At 39.4% G+C, this 25,970-nt stretch overlaps 1 protein-coding gene across 1 annotated transcript in view; it reads left to right on the top strand.

Annotated features, from left to right (window-relative positions):
- The window catches only part of FAM131C (family with sequence similarity 131 member C), a 396,305-nt gene that overhangs the window by 170,011 nt on the left and 200,324 nt on the right, over positions 1-25,970 (top strand). The window contains exon 3 of the mRNA XM_078642544.1: positions 23,457-23,492. Within this exon, the coding sequence (XP_078498670.1) occupies positions 23,457-23,492 (36 nt within the window). The remainder of the gene's footprint in view (positions 1-23,456; positions 23,493-25,970) is intronic.

Genomic DNA, 25,970 nt, shown 5'->3' with positions numbered 1-25,970 from the left:
CATTCCTTATTTTGCGATTGCAGTTAAGGAATCGCAAAGGGGTATGTTGATACATATGGCCCTAAGTAACAGAAAAGTGACCAGTCAACCTTCGGGAAGGGCCTTCCACTGTTCGGCAACATATACGTTTTTAGTAACTTTTAATTCGTTTATGCTATGAACTATTATTTTGTTAAAATTGCGGTCGCAGATGATGAATTGTGTGGTAATTCCTGCAAATCCCTATCCATAATCCAAATCCATAATTATGCAAAAAAACGCAGTGGCTGAAAAATCACAAAATTCTAGTAGCCTTGCCCTTATAATAAACCAGCAGGCAAGGATGTCGGGTACACAAAAGCTGAACACACTCCATGCAAAATTGTGTATAAAGGCGAAGGCAAATTTCAGAGTAAACGGTTTATGTTTGTGTGAGAGTTGAACCATGTCTGATAGATTTACTGAGTTTTTTCTCTGTAATTTTCCCTTCAACAATCATTAGTGGTGTTATCAGTTTCAGGTGTCTACACAGTTTCACCGCCCGCAGCACTCCCTTGAGGAGCCACTACTCAGTGTATGTGTTTAATGTTGATACTTTAAAATGAGTGTGGGAGTGAATCAGTGCTTAATTTGTAACATTTGCTTCACTTACCTGCTCTATTTCAATTCAGGACAAGCCTTCATGCCCCACCACTTTTAAAGAGCTAACTATAACTTTTTGCCCTCTCCGTTCACTGCTTATGACCTCGCATATTATATAAATTATGGCATATTCTATGACATCATTTATGTAATCACTGATGACATTTCAAATAACTGGTACGTTTCTGTTGTTTTTTGGGTTCAAAACGGTAATGTTGTCAATGACACATTCTACTAAATATACCATTATTTTAACCTTTGTTTTTTTTCCAGTGAATTTCTAGTTTTTTTAACATAAAGTAATATTTTATTACCATATGTAAGGCAACCCCCATCGCGCATGGCCTTTAGCGCGGCTCCCATCCCGACCCTATTGTGCCCAGGTCCCCCTTCCTGAGCCGTTTGTGGCACCGGGGACCCATGCCCAGCAGCTCTGATTTAATTAGGCTATATAGCTGGGAAAATCTCTTACTAAAGATCTGACTATAGAGGGTTACGACAGTGGCTCCACAATGGGGGTTTACCCCCCAATAAGGTTACAGCTTGACCTCGGCCACAAACAAAACCACAATTATAAGTGTGACAGTTCGTTCTGTGCGACACCCAGGCACGGCCCGTGCCGGGCGTTATACTGGGGCGGTGACGTCAGGCAGGGGAGGGTCAGGGTGGGGGGTTGTAAAATGCGGGATATGGACCATTAGAGGTAAGTACCGATAAAAATAAATAAAACGAATTTCGTTGTCCACGCTGCATCGCCAAATGTGATGCAGCGTGGGCCGTGCCTGGCGACACCTGCACTTTCACCTTACACCTATCCTATACTAAGCAAGACAGACTAGCATTAGGTTATGGGTAGCACAGTACAAGGATCCAGGTCCTGAAGAAAGCCATAGATCCCGTATGGAGCTTAACATTGATGGCTGGAGCATGTCGACCAGGGTAACTGAGGATCATAGATCATCCTTTACACATCCAGATTTTCTGGTTTAGAGTTACCAAAGGTAACCCAAATAAAATGTCTGTTAGGATGACATACAGGCTATTGTATTATGGGTTTGTGTGGACCCTACTGTCTATTCAGATATATTATTCAAAAGGGCTCTTAATAATAGAGCCCGTCCTTACTACCAGAAATTGGGTCAGTATGAGCAGCAACCACACTATGAAGCATGCCACCTAGGTGGGTGCAAGTTTGCAGCCTTTAAACCAGTGGCGTAACACAGGCCCTGCAGCTCCCGCGGTGCAGGGGGCCCAAGATCTAGGGGGCCACCTTATCACAATACTCTGACCGGAGAGCTCCTGATTGAGTCCGGAGGGGGCCCCTCCACGTACCTTGCAGGGGGGCCTCTCAAGTTTTTTACGCCACTGCTTTAAACAGCTGTACCCAGGCAGATATTGCCTTGATCATTGATGTTTACCAAAAGTTATGCAATTGTATTAACTATCTGCACCATAAGGTGCTCATAGTCCACACTGTTTCTATAATTGATATAATCTTGATAATCAGATTCAAAACAATATCAAAGTAGAATTTAGTACATTGGCTAAGCAAGAGTGCCATGACCCTAATTCAAGAAAGGAGAATGTTCCCTCTGATTGGGTTATGAAATGCTAAAACAATGAAGATGCATTGGAGCCCTCAGACCCGTAGGCCCAGTGCCACTACAACTGTTGCGCCACTGACAACTATGCCTTTGATGTAGTACCTTAAAATAATGCTACTTTCTAAATAATGCAAAGAAATACTATTTGAATTGCTTGCCGTTTTGTATTCCAGGTTCCAGTCTGGTGCATTCATATGTATTAGCAAGCTTACTGCCTTATGGCACCCAGTAAGTGGGGTGCCAAATTATAAGAAAACTGACAAACATGTTGTTTTCTTGATGGATGGTAAAGTGTTCCAGGAGAGAAACATTGATCTAAATAATATATTCTGTCTCTCTCACTAACTGTAGACTCACATAGCTCTGACCATACAGAATGTTCTTTGGAATCAAATAGCCAGATTATTTTGGATAGTTGGTGGCCAGCCCTGTTCTTGCTAATGATACTGTAAGGAAATGGGCCTGTAGTTTGAGGCCTGCACAAGTAATAATAATAATAATAATAATACAGAGTTTTATAAAGCGCGTTCAGTTACCTCGAGGAGAGGTGTCCCGGCGCTAAAATGGGTATACATTTGCCCTCCTGTGGGAACCAACACCCAATGTAGTGCTTTACACTCTCAGGGTAGCGGTGCTGAGCAGTCTGAGGCCAACTCAAGAGAGATGGTGTGAGCTAGTAACCATCATTTCCCGGCGTGCAATAATAACACCCAATAATTTGTCCAGCCTGTGTTTTTTCTTTTGAAAAAAGGAAGAGTACGTTTGTTGCACAAACACTACTCAATATTCTGCATTAATGTATGAATATATATAAGGCTGGTGGAAATACCTTTGATGGCATTGTGTAATCACCTCTGACCCCGTAAAGGGTCATATAAACATATCAGATAAGACTGACTTGGTCAAAGGTTCAAGATCAACAATCCACATGTCAAAATATAATTTTAGGACAAAATGCAATAGTCAATAATAACCATGTGTAAATGCACTTATTAACCCCTTCGCTGCTACCCTCCCCCTGTGCTAAGCCTTTTTTTGGCTATTTGGTGTAGTTTGCATTTAGGCCCCTGTAACATGTTGTCCACATAAGGTATCCAGGCAAAAATGTAATCCATTTCTTCCAACATCCTAAGTATTCTAAACGTGCCCGAGGTTTGTGGACTTCCCTGGAGGGGACCAAGAAGTTAGCCAAACTACAGCAAAACTAGTTTTCTTTTTTTGGGAGGGGGGAAATTGGAAAAAAGTGCTGCAGAAGAAAGTATTTTTTTCCCTGCAAATGGCATCAATGAAGGGTTTGTGGTGCAAAAACCACGATCCATTTTGTTTTCAGAAACAGACAGACTTTTGTCAGAAAACCAAAATTGTCTACACAGTTTGGGTATTTTACTGGGACGTAGCCTACTTTTCCTACTTTTTGTGCTTTCAACTTCCTTGTAGTTAGTGGTAGAAATGAGTATGAAACCAATAATGGGTCACAGAAAGCTATACGTTTCTGGAAAGTAGAAACGATTCCTAATTCAGGAAGGGGTCATTTGTATAGATCCTTCAACGTTTTTCTATAGAAACTAACAGTTAAAATAAAACAATATTGAAATTGAGTTGAAAAAAAGAAGTATGGCAAATTTTTGAAAGCAATATACTGTTACATCTGCTTTACCCTTCTGGTTGTGGGGATATATAGAATGTGTATGACCCAGAGCCAATAACTGAGCTGCACCTTGCAATATTTTTTAATTGCGTACCAGGTATATAACAATTCATTGGTAAAATATAAAGAGTGAAAAATAGCTATCAAGGAAACCTATGTATTTCCGAAATGGGAACAAAATATGGACTTTAAAAGCAGTGTTTATTTGCACTTCTCCGATTTTGTGGGTACTCATACAAGCATGTGAATTAAAGGGCATTTTTCAAAATAACTTCTTTTTTAAACATTGTCTTACATTTGAAAGGCAGAAAGGCACAAAAGGTAAATTGTAATCACACTTGTTCTACTATTCTGTGTACCCCTAAGTCTCCCAATAAAAATTCTACCTCACTAGTGTGGGTAAGCCTAGTGCCCACAACTGGAAACGGCCCAAAACACAACATGGACACATCACATTTTTCTACTAAAAACTGGCCCTTTTTTTCCACAATGTGCCTAGCTGTGGATTTTGGACCATAGTTAAGCCGGCACCTAGGAAAACCTAGCAAATCTTTGCATTTTTTAAAACTAGACACCCTGGGGAATTAAGGATGGGGTGACTTGTGTGGCTTTCACCAGGTTCTGTTACCCAGAATCCCTTGCAAAGCGCAAACTTTGTAAAAAAAAACATTTTCTTCACATTTCTGTGATGAAAAGTTCTGGAGCCATAAACTTCCACCCACCCAGCTTTCCCCCAAGTCCACCAATAAAAATGGTACCTCACTTGTATGGGTAGATCCAGTGCTTGTGACAGGAAATGGCCCAAAGCATACTGTGAATGCTACAAAATTATCGATCACAAAAAAGACTTGGTTTTGTGAGGGCATCACCTGTGTTTTTGGTCCCGGGCTCATCAGCCATCAAGGGAACCCTACCAAATCCAGGCAATTCTGAAAACTACATACCCGAGGGAGTCCAGGCAGGTGTTTCTTGCATGGATCCCCAATGTTTTCCTAGCCAGAATGCCCTGCAAACCTCAAATTTAGCTAAAAACAAAATCAAATTTTCCTCACATTTCTGTCGGAGATCACCACACCGGCATACGTTTCCAACCACCCAGCGTTCCTCTTGGTCTTCTGATAAAAATGATACCTCATTTGTGTGGGTGTCCAATGCAGAGTCAGCCTGCTGTGCTATCCCCTTAATCTCTATGTTTCTGGCCCTTCCTAGTCATAAGCTTCCTTCAAGCATTGGTGGAGCCCCTGCTATCAGGGGGCCAGCCCTTTGGTGAAACATTGGGCCGTTGGAAAGCACTGTGTGGCATAATGTGGTGCTCCTGGGAGAGTAAAAACCAAATAAGTGGCTCTCATGCTGGGAGGCCTCCCTTGGCTCCCCCAGCCAGCTCCTCACATAGGTAGCACTTCTCTGGGCTGCCAAAGGAGCCAGCAGTTCTCTTCCTCTGCCCGCTCTCCTTTTGGTGGTGACTGCCTGATCCCCTCAGAGGATCACTGAAATATTATCGACGGTCACATTATCGACTTGCAACAATATCGTTGAATAATTATCGACTACAAAAATATCGACTTTGTATACTTTTTACACAAACTACAAAAATATTGAGTCAAAAATATCGGGTATTTAGAATATCGAGATCATAAATATCGCCCTAATAAATATTGACTACAAATATATCGTTGTTCATGACATTACCCCTAACACTACAAAAATATCGACTACTAAAATATAGAGTTAAAAAATATCGTTAAAAAAAAATATCGAGTTCTTTTTTGTACCCTTTCATGTCTAAAATACCATATTAATCGTCTATAAAAGTCATTGCTCTATACAAAAAACATTTTACATATTATACCTGTTACTTTTATAACATTTCTATTTATCTACATTTGCTATACATTCTATTAAATGCGTTCTATCATTTTAAAAATATTCTTTACATTTAACTAACATTTTCATTATTTTTTTCCACTTACACATCTATTTTATTTAACAACTAACCTGCTTTAATGCGGAAATCACCACATACCACCATTCTCACATCAACAAACACACCAATTAACAAAAACAAATTCAAACTAGCCTATACAATCCTTCCTTTCATCCTACAACCAATCAAATCAAAGCACACAAAATACACATACTATAAAAGGGATACATGCATTCTACCATTTGCTGCTGCTAACTCTATAGAAAGAAGATGCCAACACACTGAAGAATTTGTTCCTGAACAAACATCTTTAAAGATCCAGCTCACTACCTAATTATTCAAGTAAGTTACAGTGCATTATTTAGAAATCTAAATTAGTAGTCTACTATTTTACTTATATCTCCTAACTCTTGCACTTATTTAATTTTTATCTCCTCCTACATTTCTGATAGAAACTACTACAAATAAATTCCTAATACATGCTCCCATTTCTTCACCTAAAAAATCTGATAGTAAGTATATATTAATGCTCTGTTATACACCAACTGCTGTTTTTAAACACTATTTCACAAGATTCATACTTTATTTTAAACATTTTATTCACAGATATTCTGAGATTTTCCTATTTCAACACTACAAATGTATAAAACTACACTAATTAAACATGTAAGTATATATGTTTTTGTTAGTAAACACCCAATATTAAAAATGCTATTTTCTAAACAAGATATCTTGCATATTACATCTTCCCTACAGATGCAATAAAAACATCCAACATCAACTATACCAAAAGACAAGACTACCCTTGTAAAAAATGTAAGTATACTTGTAATTTGTCTAAAACTTCCGAACAAAACGAAAACTATGTTCTTAACACCATGTTATGTATTTTATATTTCCTCTACAGATATTGTGAATACATCATACATCTATTCTACCTACAGCAAACAAAACTACTTATTTAGAAGTTAGTATACTTTTAAATATTTCCAATTTCCCAACGGTTCCAAATATTTTTTATAATATTTAACATTTATTTATTCTATCTTCTGTACAGATCTGAACTTTACTACCTTGATGTACTCCACCAAATACTACAACTCAACTATTTAAACAAGTAAGTATATGTAATGTTCACATCAAATGTACTACTAATCAAAATTAAAAACTGCTCTTTCCTAGAAAAACGTTTGTTATGTGTAAACATTAACTTAGCATTTCTATATTTTCATACCAACAGTAAATAAAGAAATACATACAAGAAAATCCTTCAAAATACAGTTCTGCATTTGTGATTACTACTTTTAGTAACTGTAAGTATAAATACATCATTAATTATGTTAGCACCACAAAGTGAAATATATTTTTTTGATTTTATTTCTTTCTACTCTTTCCTAGAACAAGTAAAACAAAATGACAGAAGGTGCAGAATTTGTTATGTCACAGAAAAATAAATTACTGTTATGTTATATGGGTTATGTTTATAATCAGGAAAGACAAAGTGGTAGAAAAGTTTTCTGGAAATGCACCAAATATTACTCAAACAAATGTTATGGAAGGGCTACTACTGAGGAAACTAATGTGTTATCTACTAGGGAACACAATCATCCCCCCAATGTCACAGAAATTGAAATAGGAGATGCTTTAGAAAGTATAAAAACTGCTAGCACACAAAGTGATAAACCAACAACACAAATCCTTAAAGAAGAACTGTTAAAAGTCCCAGCCCATGCTTCAGGTCAACTACCCTCTATTGACTCCCTAAAACGCACAATTGCACACACTAAAAGACGCACTTCCACAACCCCACCCAACCCTACTACTTTTGAGGAAATTATTATTTCACCAGAAATGTCCATCACACACAATAAAGACAAATTTATCCTTTTTGACAATGAAAGCAGTACAAACAGAATCATAATGTTTGCAACTGCAAGTAATTTAAGAAAAATCCAACAGTGTCCCCAATGGATGATGGATGGAACATTTAAACCATGCCCAAAACCTTTTTATCAACTATATTCCATCCACGGTTTATACCATAACTATAACATCCCTTTCATTTACTGTTTGCTACCAAACAAACAGCAAAACACTTACACAGAAATATTAAATGTTCTCAAAAATGAAATCAATAATTATTTTCCACAAAAAATAATTATTGATTTTGAATTAGCTATGATTAATAGCATTTTGAAAACATTTCCCCACACAGCAATCCAGGGTTGCTACTATCATTTCAATCAGAGCATATGGAGACATCTCCAGAAATCAACTTTAAGTATTCTATACTCAACAGATAGCACCTTTGCCTATCAAATTAAAAAATCGATAGCACTGGCCTACGTTCCTGTTACCGATGTAGCGGAACACTATAATTTATTAATTGACAGCACATATTACAAGAGGAATGAAGAGAAACTAACCCCATTACTGGACTATTTCGAAGAAACTTGGGTGGGAAGGTTGCACAGATCTGGACATCGACGCCAACCCAAATTCCAAATCCCTTGGTGGAATGTCTATCTTAGTACTTTAAACCAAGAGGCTAAAACAAACAACAGTGTAGAAGGGTGGCATAATGCTTTCCAAGCGACCACAAGCAGAACTAGACCCACATTCCATAACCTACTAGAAGCTTTGAAAAAAGAACAAAGCTATCAAGAACTAAGAATGGAACAATCTGTGACCCAAATTGGTCCAAAACTAAGTAAACAAACTAAACAAATGTTCCGACTACTGCAAAGTCAAGTCACACTATATCCTACAACTAGAGGATTAGAATACCTGTCAATAATAGCTAAAACCCTACTATAAAAATGTCTACAAAATATACTAATGTCTTCTTACAATAATGGTACATATAAAAATCATAAACATTTCTAAACAATTATAAATAATACATATTTGTTTAACAAACTTATCAAAATTTTGGACATTATTTCTGAACAAATATGCAATATTTATAATTACATCACACATACACATTACATAAAGATCGACATTTCCCACCCAGTACTTTAAATACTTACAATTTTTGTAGATGAAAAAGACGTAATGAAGCAAAATACAATCCATACAATCCATTGCAATGTAGGAAAATTCCAATATGGGAAACCATCAAAAACCCGAAAAATATGTAAAAATAAAATAAACGCTCCAGGAAATTCCTAAAACAGTAGTGTAGACACTTTAGTATTTAAAGTGATATACACACAACTTTTAAAAAACGGTCACGCATATCAATGTATCAATCCAATACGAAACCCTCCAAAAACCCGAAAAAACGTTAAAAAAATTTTAATCCGCTCCTGGCAAACACGAAAAATAGGAGATACACGTCAAAAGATAACCATAATAAGTCATACATTAGTATCTCTGAAAAAAAACACGCTTCCTTCCATGTAGTTTTCATGCGAGGAACCGGAACCTGTAAAAAAACATACATAACGAAACCCACCCACAAATAGCCCATAACATTTGTAAATACACTCACAATTAACATTAACCATGTAAGAAGACATTTCCTAACACTTAAAATAACACTAGAACTAAAACATACACGACGCATCTATAACGACGACATTTCACCTAAACGCTACATAAACAATTCATACATACACACAAAAACACTAACTAGTTCGAATATACCCTCAAACATTACCACTCAGTTATAAATTGTATATAAAATTAACCTTACCTCTCTCCACACGAAGCAACTCCCAACCGCGAGCTTCTCCAGTCCTGAATGAAGCGCAATAACCTTACGCGGTAAAAAAGTAGTCCCCTTAAACCATTTTAGAAAAGGTATCATAGAAAATACAATGTTATAGTATAAAAATATAATACATACACATTGTTATTGTAACAAATTAATACACTACACTCATTATAATTTAAACTGTTTAAAAAATATATATTTTTTTAATATTAATTAATATATAGTAATAATTATATATTAATAATATTAAAAAATTATGTAACACTTGAAATAATATATGTAAATAATTTTTTATTTTGTAAATTTATAGGAATAACTTTGTGTTTATTTATAACTAAACATTATGGGGCCGATTAGGATGGCGGTTTTTCCGCATCCTCCGGGCCGGCGGAAGTGTCCGCCGGCCGGGAGGATGCGGAAAAACCGCGGCGGAGACTCCAAAGACCCACCGCCAAATTAGGATGGCTGGTGGGTCTGGAATTCCGTCCGCCGCTTTTCCGCCGCGGTCGGCTTCCGACCGCGGCGGAAAAGCTATAACATAGCAGGCGGTGTCTATGAGACACCGTCCGCCATATTATGATGTGTGTGTAAATATGCTTTTCCACGGCGGCATTGCCGCCATGGAAAAGCATACGGACCTTCACTTCGGGGGCCCGTTGCGGGCCCCCTGGGTGAAGGGGTGGTGGTGGGTGCACATGGGGGGTACCTATGGTACCCCCCTGCATTTGCGTGCACAATGCAGCAGGCACCGCGCGGTGCCTGCCGCTTTGTGCACGCAAATGCTGTGCATGCATTTTTTACATTGGGGCGGGTGCAGCTTGAAGCTGCACCCGCCGCAATGTTAGAGATAGAGGATGTGACCGCCACCCTGGCGGTCACATCCTAATCAGATCGGAGGGAACGCCGCAGCCCATGCGGACGTTCCCTCCTCCTCAGGGGTCGCGGACGGACTCAAGTCCGTCCGCGATCCTAATCGACCCCTATATTTGTTTATGTAAATAATTAATAATAATAAATAATATAACTTATTTATTGTTATTAATTAAAAAATTATAACCATTTACTATATAAATAATGCCCTAGAATAATGTATTTTTATTTCTCTGAATGTATGTTTTTCTGAAAAGAAGAGATAAATGTTTAAGTTTATTAATTAATAATAATAATAATAAATATATTTGTTATTATTTTTATTATTTTTTAAAAATGTTTTATAATAATTTCTAAGTATTATAAAAGTATAGAATTGCATAAATAATCATTTGCCAATACCAGATATTATTATTAAACATATTATTCCCCTTTGCAGTTATAAAGTTAACAACATAATATATTTATATGTTTGATTTAAAACAACATTGTCTGAAATATGTGCCAAAAAATGTCTTAATTTATATTTCCATATCTTGAGCAAATATAATAATTGTCATGTTACTTTCTAAAAATGTTAATTTAAAAATTAAATATTTAATAATATTAATATATAATATTAACATTATTAAATATAAATGGAAGAAGCTTAAAAAAATTGTATTTATTTTATTTCAATATAAATACTTGTTACTCAAAGTTAATGATGATAAATATTTTTATTTACAGAAAAAATGTTGTGAAATTATTTTGTGTGAAAATTACATGTACATAAATGATAATGTGTTATTATGCAAATACTACATTTCCAAAAATGTTTATGTTATTTTTGATTGTGATTGTATAGTAGTACACATTAAAAAATTTCAAATTTGTAATAAAGTTTTGTGAAAACATCCATTTTGCATTATTTTGTAATATAATAACACAGTAATGTACAATTATATGCAAATGTGCTGGACACTGACCAATTAATAATTGCTATTCCTACTCCATTCAAACTATTATCAGGGAAGTTGCAGGACACTGACCAATTATTATTTACTATTCCTACTCAAGTGAAACTAATATCAGGAAAGGTGCTGGACACTGACCATGTATAAATTAGAATAGCTACTTTAGTATAATGTTATTGTATGAAATTTTGTCAAAATATTATATATTATTTATTAATTTTATTTACATATATTTTTAGTATATTTTTAGCTGAGTAGTACAAAAATAATTTTTTACCATAAAAATGTGCAACTTTGTCACAAATTTTTGTTTTTTGTTTTAATATGTTAAATATTTTTTAGCACACTTTATATACACAAAACTGACCCTGAACCCTAAAAATACCCCTTTACCCAAAAACTGAAAACTGACCCTGAACTCAAAAATATACCCCTTTACCCAAGAACTGAAAACTGACCCTGAACCCTAAAAATACCCCTTTATCCAAGAACTTATAACTGACCCTGAACCCTAAAAAATACCCCTTTATCCAAAAACCCAAAACTGACCCTGAACCCTAAAAATACCCCTTTACCCAAAAACTGAAAACTGACCCTGAACCCAAGAAATACCCCTTTACCCAAGAACTGAAAACTGACCCTGAACCATAAAAAAACCCTTAACCCAAGAACTTAAAACTGACCCTAAACCCTAAAAATACCCCTTTACCCAAAAACCCAAAACTGACCCTGAACCCTAAAAATACCCCTTTACCCAAGAACAGAAAACTGACCCTGAACCCTAAAAATACCCCTTTACCCAAAAACTGAAAACTGACCCTGAACTCAAAAATATACCCCTTTACCCAAGAACAGAAAACTGACCCTGAACCCTAAAAATACCCCTTTATCCAAGAACTTAAAACTGACCCAGAACGCTTAAAAATACCCCTTTACCCAAGAACTGAAAACTGACCCGAACCCCTAAAAATACCCCTTTATCCAAAAACTGAAAACTGACCCTGAACTCTAAAAAATACCCCTTTATCCAAAAACTGAAAACTCACCCTGAACCCAAAAAATACCCCTTTACCCAAGGACTGAAAACTGACCCTGAACCCAAAAAATACCCCTTTACCCAAGAACTGAAAACTGACCCTGAACCCTACAAATACTCCTTTACCCAAAATTGATTAATATTATTTAATTACCAATTAATTAATAATTAAATATAACAAAGAAGTTAATATATTAGCACATTAGCTGTAATTAATTTAATGTAATAATTAATATTATTTTTTCCAAATTAATTAATTAACTATAACTAAAAATTAAATATATAAAAATGACTCTAAATAATATAATAAACTAAATAATATTAAATAATTACCAATTAATTAATAATAAAAAATATGTACAAAATTATATTAATTAATTAACTAATTAATATTAATTATTTACCAATTAAATAATAATTAAAAATATTTACAAACATATATTAATTAATTATTTATTTTAAATTACTCCCCACCCTTATCCCCTATTAACCCAACATCCCGCTCCTATACATTAACTACAATTTATAACAATTTTTTTTATATATTAGCACAATACCTGTAATTAATTTAATGTAATAATTATTATGATTTTTTCCTAATTCATTAATTAACAATAAGAAATTATACTATATATAAAAAACTCACATTAATTTAATTAACTTATTAATAATAATTAATTACCAATTAATTACTAATAATAAATATGTACAAAATTATATAAATTAATTACCTAAATAATATTAATTAGTTAATTAATTAACTAATTAATATTCATTAATTACCAATTAATTGATAATAAAAATTATGTACAAAATTATACTAATTAATTAACTAATTAATATTAATTAGTTAATTAATTAAGTAAATATTAATAATTATTTACCAATTAATTAATAATAAAAAAATTCTAACATATATTTATTAATTATTTATTTTAAATTACTCCCCACCCTTATCCCCTATTAACCCAACATCCCGCTCCTAAACATTAACTACAATTTATATTACTATTAATAAAAAATATTTTTTTAACCTTTTTTCTACATATTATCGATATTTTTTACTTTGACTATATATCGATATTTTGTCTTGTCGATGTTTTTGAGTCGATATTTTAGTACTCAATATTTTTTTATCATTAATTTAATCGATATTTTTCCCAACGATATTTTTGTTTTCGATATTTTATTATTATCGATATTTTTAACTCGATATTTTGTCCATTCGATATTGTGGAGTCGATATTATGTCTAGTTACCCCCCTCAGACACAGACACGGAGAGCAGGGCAGGTCTACCACCGATCTTCCCTACACTGCAGTGGACCCGGGGTTAGGGATCCCCAGTTCCATCTCTCTTTGTTACTTGCCTTCGGAGGGAGTGTGATGGCACTCCCCCGTCCACTGTGACATCAGGGGGCCCAAGTTGGGGTCTTGGGTCCCCCAATCTATGAACCGGCCTGGGGTTCCCAGGCCTTCTATCTGAGGAGGAGCCCCATTTACTCTCCCTCCCGGCATGTCAAAAGGAAAGATTCTCTCTGCATAGACTATCAGGCCATGGCTCACCAAGGGTGGTTAGGAACAATTGAGCAGAAGAGCTCTGCATATGCTTGGGGGACTGCCCTGAAGGGGATCAAAGCTCAAACCCTTCTCTGGTTGATATCTCGGGCCCGTCTGGCCATTTTGCATTCTTATGGGCTCATTTTGCTCCTGGTGGCGAAACCAAAGTCATCTGGGTCACTTTCCTTAGACCTCCTGACCTCTAGGGTGGCAAACTTTGCAGGGAGCTGGTTCCACTGGCTCCCGGTGCCAAACGTTCTTCTTTTTCCACCTCTGGGGCTTCTCTCGTCACAGGCATAGACGTCTAGTTCTTTGCCTCATCTAGACCTTATGGGACAGAAGGGAGGCAGCTTCCCTGGTCCTGGGGAGAGCCCCACTGGTCCTAGAGGCAACTGTAGTCAGAGTCCTTAGTCCAAATGGATATCAGGGGGTTTCTCCATCCAGATGTTTATGGCTGCCACCTCCAGTCCCAGTGTCCAGCAGAAAATCACAACCAAGAGAGAACTCTCCCACTTGCACAAGACCTTTTAAGTGAGGGTGGAAAGGTGCAGAAGCAAGGCCCCTCTGGCCTATCATGGGGTGCCACATCACCTCTGCGCCCCTGTCCCAACCTTCCTGCACAGCCGTGCTGGGACATTTCAAAATGGCATCACCCAGGATTCACTAGTCACATCTGCTCTGGAGGCCTCAGCTCTGCCCCTCACTGACATCACTACCTGGACTATTTCCATCACATCTTCAGAAGGACCCCCCTTCTATGATCGCTTCAGAGGTCTGGGATCCCACATTTGATCAGTGGTCTTGGGCTGGCCAATCCCTGGTACAGTGTGACTTCTGATAGATTGATGTACATCCTTCATCCCCACCCCTTCGCTCCCCAGGAGCTGAGTAAAGCACTGTTAATTCCTCCCTTTGGGGTGGCCTTTGTACCTGCTGCTGGAGAGAAATGTAATTAACTTGGCACAGCAGGGTGACAAAAGCCTGGCCTCTGATCCTAAGCTGAGCCAGAGAAATATGACAATCATGTATGACCTATAAGCTGTACAGATATACAAATATGTTTTTGGAACTTTCACATTTGGGTTTGGCATGCAGATTACACCCTCATTCGATATGTCACTGATCTCTGTTGGCCAAAAGGAAGCAAAGGTGCACTCTAAGACAGTCTTCCCCATAAGTGTTAATTGAAGTGTCACTACAGACAAGACAGTAAACCACACTGCCTTTCCCTGTGAGTGTACACTAACATTACGAGACCTACCCCAGATCAGTATCCAATCCTGCAATGGTGCAGAGTCCCCTCTGCACCATGCTTCCTGTGCGCAGGTTCTGGACTGTGCATGACAGGAGTCTAACATGCACAACCCTTACACATGTGCACATGTAACCAGTCAAGTGCCATTTGCCCTTTCTGGATCACAGCCGCCTTATCCTAAAAGGTGGACACCGGTGGTAAACATGCGCAGTCCAATCACCGTGGGTGAGTCACCGGTAGTGAGACTCACCCACTACAAAAAAATCAAAAACCAGGTGATTTAAAAAGTGAAAAATCCAGGCACCTTATAGATACTTTTCAGTTTTATTAGAATATCTTGATTCTCTTGTAATCAATGCAGACTCTTAATATGCTTCCTCCCCTTTTTAATCTAATTAATTGCACAAAGATTGCTTTTTCACATTAAAGATTTTCAGGTATCAGTAAATGGGCAAGCATGTAAATTGGTTAGTTTGGTCAATTAGCATGTAAGGATATGTATTTGAATTCCCTACAGGTTTTCCTTTTTGTAATTTATTTTTATGTGCATTACATTTAATATTCTATATTCAGTAGATGCAATTGGAAAGAAGCTGGCATGGTTTAAGGAAAATGTATGATACCCATTGTAACACAATCTTGAGAAGAGACACATCAGTGACGCACATTCTCAGCAAAAGTTAGATAAGGCATGGCAGGATATGCATTCTTTATTTCAAGCTAAATGTATACCAAACCATGTAATACCAATAACACACTAGAAGTGAAAACTGTGGATTTAGACAGTACCGGCAAGCACCAGATGACTCCTGCAGAATGTGAAACACAATCTCCACAAGTTGATAAAGTTGAGACTGAACTACAGAATTCTGCTGTTTAGCGTGCAATGGCAATTACTTTTTAGGTCTCGGGTAGCGTAGGCTGCGGACATGCGCAGTCTCGCTGGCGAGATTTTATGTTTCTTATTAGTGAGGCTTAAACCTGCCCCTCTTCTCCATTGGCTGGCTTCCTAAACAGCGGCCAGCCGTTGGAGAAGAGGTTTTAGTGATGCCATTTTTGCCAGCGAAGCCCCGTCTTTTCGGATTAAGGGGTGTGTTTTTTCGTTTCTTTCTCATTCTTCTCCATTGGCTGACATGTAACAACAACAGTCAAAAACATGCCCGTTGTTTACATTCCAGCCAATGGAGAAGAGGGGAGAAAGAAAAATACGCCCCCCAGTCTGAAAATGACAGGGCTTCCTCAGATCCATTTCTGCTTGACCTCGGAGAAACATGGTGGTGTTCATGGCGTGGTCCAAGGTTCAGCTGAATAAGATCGTCGTGGGTGCCACCCCACATATTTTAAATAGTTGCAAGCAGGTGCCCACCATGTATTCTGGCCGTGTATTGGTTCTACGTAATTACGGGTGCCACCCCCGTATGTGAATGTTTTTATTGCGCGGGTGCCCACCAAGCGATTTTGCCCGCAATTATATTTTTAATTCCTAAGCGGGTGCCCACCCCGCTGTTTATTTTCAATTCGGAGGAAGCCTACCCCTCATCTGCCCCATTTTCACCGCCGTAGCCCAGGACTCCAGGAAATCACCGCCGCGGCCGGGGATCACAGGAAGTCAGGCACCGTAGTTTTCGGACGGCGTGCGGGACTTCCGATTTCCAAAGAGGAAGTCCCGCGCCCACCGCCGGAAGATGAAGAGAAGCTGCCAGTGCGGGGCTCCCGTGGTTAAGGGAGAACCCCGCAGAAGCCCCTGTTGCAGCCCGACGGCAGAGGGGGCGCGAGGCACATTGCCAGTGCTTGCCCCCATCGCGGGACAAGCAACGTCAGAGTCCTCCGCCCCAGCTGGTGAGTTCCAAGGGAGCCGGGGGGGGTGGGGGGGGGCAGAGAGAGAGACAGAGTCAGAGCGGCCCCAGGCCCTCAATGGGCCGCTCCAACATTTGGGCAGGTTTTGTAAAGAGCCCCAGAGTAGGGCCTAAGTATTGTTATAGGGCCCAGAGGGGCCTGTGTCTTCCTCCCCGGTGCCCATTTTCAGAGTTGCCCTGTAAGTGCGAAGGCAACTCCAATGTTGGGGGCAAGTGTTTGTGTGTGTGTGTGGCTCTGTGTGGCTCTGTGTGTGTGTGTGTGGCTCTGTGTATAGCTCTGAGTGTGTGTGTAGCTCTGAGTGTGTGTGTGCGGCTCTGAGTGTGTGTGTGGCTCTGACTGTGTGTGTGGCTCTGAGTATGTGTGTGTGGCTCTGTGTGTGTGTGTGGCTCTGTGTGTGTGTGTGTGTGTGTGTGGCTCTGTGTGTGTGTGTGTGGCCCTGTGTGTGTTTGTGGCTCTGTGTGTGTGTGTGGCTCTGTGTGTGGGGGGCTCTGTGTGTGTGTGTGGGGCTCTGTATGTGTGGGGGGCTCTGTGTGCGTGTGGGGTGTGTGTGTGTGTGGGTCTGTGTGTTTGTGTGTGACATTTGCGAGAGATAAAGCTATTGGTATTGTAAATGACAATGCCATTTATTTTTCTGTTTTGAAAACCAACACATAAATGAAAATGTTGTCATTTACAGTGCCAATAGGCGAGACCGTTGCATTGTAAATGCTTGTTTTTTTAGAGATGTATATAGTTGCTCAAAATAATTATTTTTGTCAAGGATTCCAAACTGGGTCATTAATGCCAATTTAAGAGGCATCTGTCTGTGCAAGAGAACCTGATCTTTGTATGTAGCTTGCTCCCATGGGCGATATATTTTGTCTGGTATATTCTCATAACATGATTTATGAAATTCGAGCCCCTGTGTTAAGTTGTACTTTTATACTATTAATCTAATGCTGTTTAAAATGCGCAATCCTCTATAAATTATGCATAAAATAATATTATGTTTTTACCAAAGTACAGTGCTCCAAGGAAAACTACTCATATGGGAGGTTATTAAAATAAGACGAAGAGCCAGGTTTTAAAAGTTTCCTAAAGAAAGCTTTGACTGATGCCTGCTGGATTTTTAAAGGCAAAGTGTTCCAGATCTTAGGAGCCAGATAACTAAAAGGGTTGCCTCCAATTCTGACTTTAAAGGGGCATCTTACCAGAACACAGACTAAGGCCTAGGTAAGAACTTGTTGCGCTTGAGGCTCGAGGACCATATTTTTGTAAACAATATTTAGGACACAAACTTAAATTTAGTCTTAAACCTAAGCGTACAACTAAATTTACCCATTGCTTGCATGCAGGAATTCACAGAGGGATTCCTTCAGGTGAAAACCCATTTACTTGTGTGGACATCCCCACTACAGAGCCTAGAGTTCTTCACATCTATAAATTCAGAGTAAGGGGTGGGGAAATGGGCTTTCGAAAATGTGGTTCAGCTTGGAAGTGTGTGAATGCTCGTAAATATGTATGTTTGTGGGCATTCACAAACTTACACATTCCAATTTCCAAAAATGGTAGGGTTTTTACTTCAGCCTAGGGCAGTGCTTTAAATGGAAAAAAATAAGTGCAGGTACTCATCAAATTGAGTTAGGGATGTGGCTAGTGGGCGGGGCTAAGGGCGTGGCTAGGGGTGGGATATGATACACTGGCACTTCTTCCATCTGATGTGTATTCATTTTGACTTGCATTGTCCTTGTTAGTAATCTTAAATTCCCCATATGTACAGATTCTTTCTGCACATGTGACATAATACATGCTTAGTAATTAATAGCCGTTTTGCTGTTATGACTCACTAAAATAAGTATGCAGCCCATTGCACTTAATGTGTTCTTCACATATTCTGTGTGGTGTTTGGCCAGAAATGTTTTCACAATGCTCAACACTGTGATTTTTAAACCTTCCTTGTCTGATCATGAGCATTGCTGTGATTTAAGCCACCACTGAGTGATGTTGGGCCACCACTGTACTATCTTGTGCCAGTGATGTGGGGTCCTGGTTCAGCCCTATCATACCTTGCCTCTGAACTTTTAGATCTTTGCTCTGTACCTTGTTTTTCACAGAGAATGCAGACCACAAAAAGATCGGGATGAGCTCACAAAAACAGCACTTAGTTCATAATGACATGCATGCAAAAACCTGTGAAACAGGGGAGATGTTTAGCTTTAAATTATAATTTAACTTTCTTATCCTTTTTCTTTCATTCTCAAGAAAGCTAACAGAAAATAAAATTGAAATGTATCTCTCTAATAACTATTAGGTTTTCCCAATATGTTGACCTGTATACATTGTGGGTCTGTAATGTAAGTGGCCATGGGCCTTCCACCTATCTTTAAAACATGAAAAGGAGATTGCAGGGGAAAACCCTGGCACAGCAGCATCAATATGCACACTCCTAGACTACTGCTTTACAATTTTTTTCTTTTAAACTAGGTAACTCCAAACTGTATTTGTACAGTCTTGGGCATCGTCCCTCCTTTAGCACCATAGTTTTCAAGAGATCCTCATTTAAAGGGCTCATCCTCATTTCCTCTTATATGCAATGAGTTCTCAGCAATGTGGGATACTGGGTGTTGGTACTTTAGTATGTTAATTTGGCACTGACATACTGGGTCTGTTGTGGGTGTACGGAGCAGAGTAGAGGCAGTGATGGGTGGGACCTGTGTTAGTTCATGGTTTTTAAGCGGTGAACAACACTTACAACGCAACTTTTACATCGCAGAGCCTTTACAACGCAACCATTACAACGCAAACTATTACAACGCATTGCTCTGGGGGGCGCTATAGGATAGGGAATAGGTTAATTTACTATCCAATATCCTTCCCTAGTGTCCACGGGGACTGGAGTTGGAATAGTAAATTAAACTATTCACTATCCAGCACCCCAAAGCACTATGCGTTGTAATGGACTGCGTTGTAATACTTACGTTGTAAAGGCATGCGATGTAAATGCATGCGTTGTGCGATGTAAATGCATGCGTTGTAATGTCATACATCCTTTTTAAGCGCTATGGAAACAAATCGATGACAAACATTTTTAGCGTCTGGAAGGGGGATGTCAAACATCTCAACCATCCCTCTCAATGGGTCATGAATCCACCAGCCCAGGCGTGGCACAGCCAAGCATGAAGGCAGGTGTGCAATCGTGTCTCCCTCACACCTGGTTTTCTTACATCGTTATTAGTTCGTATGAGAAGTTGAATAGATAAATATTCTAGGACAGATTCTTTGAAACACTATGCACATCTCATTATTTTAGCTCAGTTATCCCTAAAGATGACATTACATTCTTTGAACAGTATTACTATTCATGCATTACAGCCACCACACTTTAGAATACTTAGCATCTGCCACCCTCTGCTTGAAGGCAACGAGCATCTAGGAACTTCTAGGGTCCTAGTTCTACCTATCCTACGTAACACATGGAAATGTGTTTGAGGTCTTAGATAATCAAGACTGACTGGCTTGTGGTGTCTTCTGGATCAGAAGGAATCTCAGCTCACAACCCACATTTCCTTTTCAGAACGGTGATTTAAAAAGGATGTGTTGCCTACAGTGAAAGGACAGCCTAAAATAACTCACCAAGTTCAACGGACGTATTCTACAAGTCTCTCTGCTTGCTGGTTATGTCTTGGAATTATACCCAATTCATCCATTCCTCATCTCAAAGATTGGTACAATGATAATATAGAGCAGAGGATCCTTCTCTTACAACCTACTGAATCCCTTTAATGCATTTTATGCAGCCATCCCAGATTCTATTAATTGCTGTCCCCTACCCACCATCCCGCACACACATGCACACACATACACCCCTAGTCCTCTCTCATCTTAACTCGGGACAATAGAAAACAATAAATGCAGTAAAAGAACATCACAGATCTGTCCTCTTTCAGATCATGCAGGAAAATGAAGCCCAGCTAACCCCCTTTTCATTTTAAGGCTTGGTCAGAGACAGCTTTAGCTGTCTCATCAGCCTTGTGAAATTAATTTCCATTAATAAACAATACACATGTAGAGCGGAATTTCACTCAGTCGCCTTCATCCCTGGGTCTGTTCAGCTATCATTCACATTCTGCTTCCACTCACCACAGCAAATAGCATGGGGTAAAGCGGCAGCCCATGAAGGCAACTAACAACCTTGCACTGTGAGTGATGACATTTTTCCTAATCACATGGGCAAATTTGCCTTAAAAAGTGCACTTCACTGCCAGGCTGGTGGGCCAGTACTTTAGTTTGGCAATTCTTTTTTTCTTTCCCGTTTTTATCTATTTTTAGTCATTGTGTTTGTTTAAAATAGGTCTCCAGGTCACAGTAATTAAGGGCCAATGTAGCTTTTCCTTGCACCAATAAGAATCATACTTCCATGTGATGTGTATTAAAACTAAAAAGGGGTTCCAAACCAGTTGAGGAGAGAATGTTGCCGAAAAATTACAGCAGTTGACCTTGAAGCTGGAGAACCGGGTTCAAGTCTCGACAATGGGCAAATCAATGAACCTCCCTGTGCCTTGCAGAAGAATTAATGTGTCCATCTGTAACGCAACTGGTGCTCATGTAAAGTGCTCTAATACCTTGAAGCCTAGTTTGATTTGTATAAAACTCCCTGCCCCAATCAAAAAACAATTCTAAGTCACATGCCTGATAGTGGCACTGAAACTGTTAAATTATATGCAATGGTAAATCATTTTTTATTTAAATATGTTTTTGGATGCCTTAGCTCACCACATATAGGAGGCATGTTTTTTTTGTGGCATATTAGTGCAACAATCTTTTTTGACTTAACAATTGCATCAGCGTTACCAAGACCACAGCTAATGGCTTTGCCAATACTTGTTAATTATAGTGCAGCTTCTTGGTGCTACACTGTTATTGTCAGGAAAGTGGAATTATATGATTCCTTTTCACATAAATTATGGATCTACCGAATTTGCCACATCATCTACTACTAACAGTTCAAAAGTTAGTAAAATCGTACCAACACGTGCTTCTGCGCAGTGGAAGGCCCTTTCCAAAAGTTGACTTCTCACCTTCCTGTTGCTTATTGCAATGTTTAAGCTGAAGTGTAACCTACGCCCAGACAGTGTTAACAAGTATACAAATTACAAAATAAGGACGTAATACAATTAGGAACTATTCTGCATTACGTAGCATAAGTTGCCTTTTCTTGCTGCATAAATGAATCAACCCTGATGCATAATTACAGTGGCTCTGATTATTATTATTTATTTGCATTGTGCTTAGTACTCAAATTCTCCTGTGCAGATACACTCACACAGGCCCGAACACACGCTCACACAGGCCTGAGCACACATGCATGTACAAAGCAGTCCGCACACATTCTTTAAAACACCTTCTTGGACTACCCATATTCTATATCTCCCTCTTTCCCTTACACCTAAAGGCACACTCAAGCCGTTAAGCACTAACAATCCATCACACACTCGCACAAAAGACTCACAGGATAAAGGACACTTTTACCTCCTTACCTCCCGTGGCTTCCTTAATTGCCGCTCTCAGTGGGTCACCTGGATTCCAGTGTGCGCACAATGCACACCAAAGTGTAAATGTGATTGACAGAGCAGTGTCTGAATGGTATGGACACTGCTCTGTCAAGCTCAGCGTGAAGGTGAAATTATCGACACCTACAAGTCAAAGACACAATGCAACTGAGAACGGTTTCGGTTCCGCAGCGGCTCAGCGCAGGGCTACAGGGGCACTTTGGCTGTCAGAATATCAGAGGCAGGCGCCACCCTGCCTCCACAGAATTAGCAATGAGCAATGCATCAGACTATAGTACCAGTACTCTCCTTAGTGGGGGGGGGGGGGAGAAGTGCCGGTACTTGAAGGGATTAAAATAAGAAATGCTGGTACTCAGTACCGGTGAGTACCTGCCCATTTAAAGCACTGGCCTGGGGCCCCCTTCAATGGAGGGAAGGAGAAAATGGATCATGCCTGGTTTGGTGAGGGTGCAAGGGAAGGGCTTTCTCCACTGGGAAAAATATTTTTCCAACAGAGAAAAAAGCTAGTAATTTGTAGAGAAGCCCATAGTACCCCCTATTCGGAGTTCTCTACAGTGGAGAACTCCACACAGCAGGAATCTGATCCACATGAGAATGTCTCATGTCCTTCTAGAGGTGAGCCTGAAAACCTGAGTTTGTTCAGTTTTCCAGGCGCACTCCTGGGAATGTTTGTGAATTTCAAAAAGTCCGAATTTTAAATCCAGATGGGGACAGAGGTCTACACCTATAATATTTACATCAGATGGTATTCCTGACTAAGCTATTCTGACATAAAACCACACATGTAAAATATTACTGGCATATCAAAGTCAAACGCATATTTATTTCCTTCACCTTGTCTTCTGCTTTCTTTTAGGATGGCCAGTCGGACTTCTGCTGGGACCCCTTGCAGGTCAGTGCCTTTTTCATTCATTCTCATCAAAGAACCCCATCATCAGACTTATTATCTGCCATTTCCACCTCAGATGAGTGGTGCATTAGACTTGTAACTGGGGGGAGCCATATTAGCTCAAACTGTGTTTGTGACCATATTCCACTTCTGAGATATGCAAAATTAATGCACAATAGTAGTCGTTAGCCACACAAATGACTTTAGAAAAATGTCCTTATAACAAATTTTGCAGCAGGGAATGATGGAAAACATGCACTATAAACATGTTATTCCCCATTGACCTGTGAAACATTAAATGGGAAGGTAAAACTGCACTTTTGGTAAACACAGGCGCAGCCCATGCAGGTAAGAGCAGTGGCGCAGGGGCATGGCGGGGGGAGTCCACAGAGAAGAGAAACAAAAAATGTAAAAAATTTAAAAACACTTACCTAGCGCTCGCCGCCCCACCACTCTTACCTGCACAGGCCTCACCTGGGTTAAAAAGGCACTGCATGGTATCAATGTTTTCACTGGTGGTTTTAACTCACTGAAATACTTTAGTCCTCAAATCAAGGGCCTATATAGTTTGTAGGAGATCACATGCCACTTAAATGTCCACCAGGGGCCGTAGTACACATTATCACTGTTTGCGCCCGGCACACCTTTCAAAATGTGCGCCCGGGACAAACAGTGATAATGCACCCCATTGTGGTGTATGTGCTGCCCACAGGGCAGCCACGAACTCGCACTGCCCTGGTGGCTGCGCATTCATGTGAAAACCCGAGTAGCCGCAAGGTCTTTTCACAGTCACTGACTGCACACGCCTGCAAGGCGATGTCTGGGGGGGTCCAAGGGACTCCCTTTACCCCCTGCAGATGGCTGCTGTCAGGCGGCGCACTGAGAGTGCACCACCTTTTAAATGGCGCACTGTCAGTGCGCCTTCTGAGAGCTTCTTTTACTCTGTGGCTGCATCTGTAATATGGCGTCGACGCAAAGTCAAAGGAATACCCTCATTTGCGTAGGGCACGCCCATATGCAAATGAGGTAACACCCTCTGTTTATAGGGCTGACGCTTTAAGTGCTCCAGCGCTATTGGTATGGGGACGGACAAGCAAAGTGCCCTGGGGGTGTGCAAAAAGTGGGCACAAACACCTGTTGCGCCCCCAGGGCACCATCTGTAATACAGCCCCTGATGTAAGTTGCAGCCTTACCTGAAAATAATGCAAACTCACTGGGTGTGACAGAATACCGAAAGCAAAAATATTGTTTGACATTAATATTGCATCCTAAATATATTTTTCAAAAATATAGCTCCATTGGGCGCAGAGGATAATTTGATCACAATATTTTCCTCAGATTAGGGTACACCATTCCGGTTATATGCAAATGCACCGCCCTACTCAAAGGTTTCTCATATTTTAGACCTTGCAGAGTCACCTAAGGAAATCTGGAGGTTTCCATGTAGGTCATTTCATTTCTGCCTGCAACTTTTCCCGCTGGTCTTTTTATAGCACATGCCCGTCTGCACCTGCCTCAAATCCAATTTGTTGCATAGATCCAGGCACTGCCAGTGCTTCTTTGCAAGCGACACCTGTTTATACAGGAGCGGCTGCCGCGGGGTATTCCATGAGCGTAAACAATGGAACCCAGACAGTTCTTATAGATGGAAGCAGCCCGTTAACATCACCAGATGTAATATCCTTGGCTCTGTACAGCACTAACTCAAAGTCTGTATATGGATCTTCGCAAGACAGCAATTTTAATAATAACAGGTAGGGAACTAGAATCTCCCATCATCAACTGGGCTACAATATGTTGTGTGATATAAGCAGGGACACTCGAACCATTCGGAAATAGAGGACCAAATTATGTGGCAGGGCTCGCTATATAAATCGTTTATTTCGGGCACAGCCTATAAAACACATCGAGTTAGTTCCAGCAAAACACTCTTACGTACATTGACAATTTGTGCCATATAAAAACATAAAAACATCAGAGTACAATTACCATACCATAAAAAAGCGTGCTAAAATGCAATGTATCGACTTTAAAAAGACAGGGGGGGGACATCTGGCTAGATAGATTTTTTTATGTTTCTGGCATAGCAAGCAATTATCCTCCATAATGCAGCGTATTCTGTGGCATGGTATTTTGTACCTTGTCAATTTTATATGCATTAAAATTGTGTGGGAACAAGTTTCACCTCATTGGTGTCCGTTCAAAATCTTAGTATACAAATTGTCACCTCAACGTTGGCTAGGTGAACTGTGCAAAGTTATGTCACCATATAGCCTCATGTGTTGCACTTTTCTAATAACTTTTGATCCATTTTGGCTAGAAACTATTTTTTGTTGAAATTATATAGCATATGGTGGACTATGTGGCAAGTGTGATAAATCCTTTATTATGCAGTAAACATGCAGAATCACAAAATTCAAGTGACCTTGCAAATCAGATACAGAATCCTTGTTCTTAACCGGTCATAATGCCTGTGCTGTT

Source organism: Lissotriton helveticus, chromosome 5_1 (genome assembly GCF_964261635.1).
Source record: "Lissotriton helveticus chromosome 5_1, aLisHel1.1, whole genome shotgun sequence".
Lineage (NCBI taxonomy): Eukaryota > Metazoa > Chordata > Amphibia > Caudata > Salamandridae > Lissotriton > Lissotriton helveticus.
Note: the sequence above shows the minus strand (reverse complement) of the source record. Positions and strands in the feature narration are given on the sequence as shown.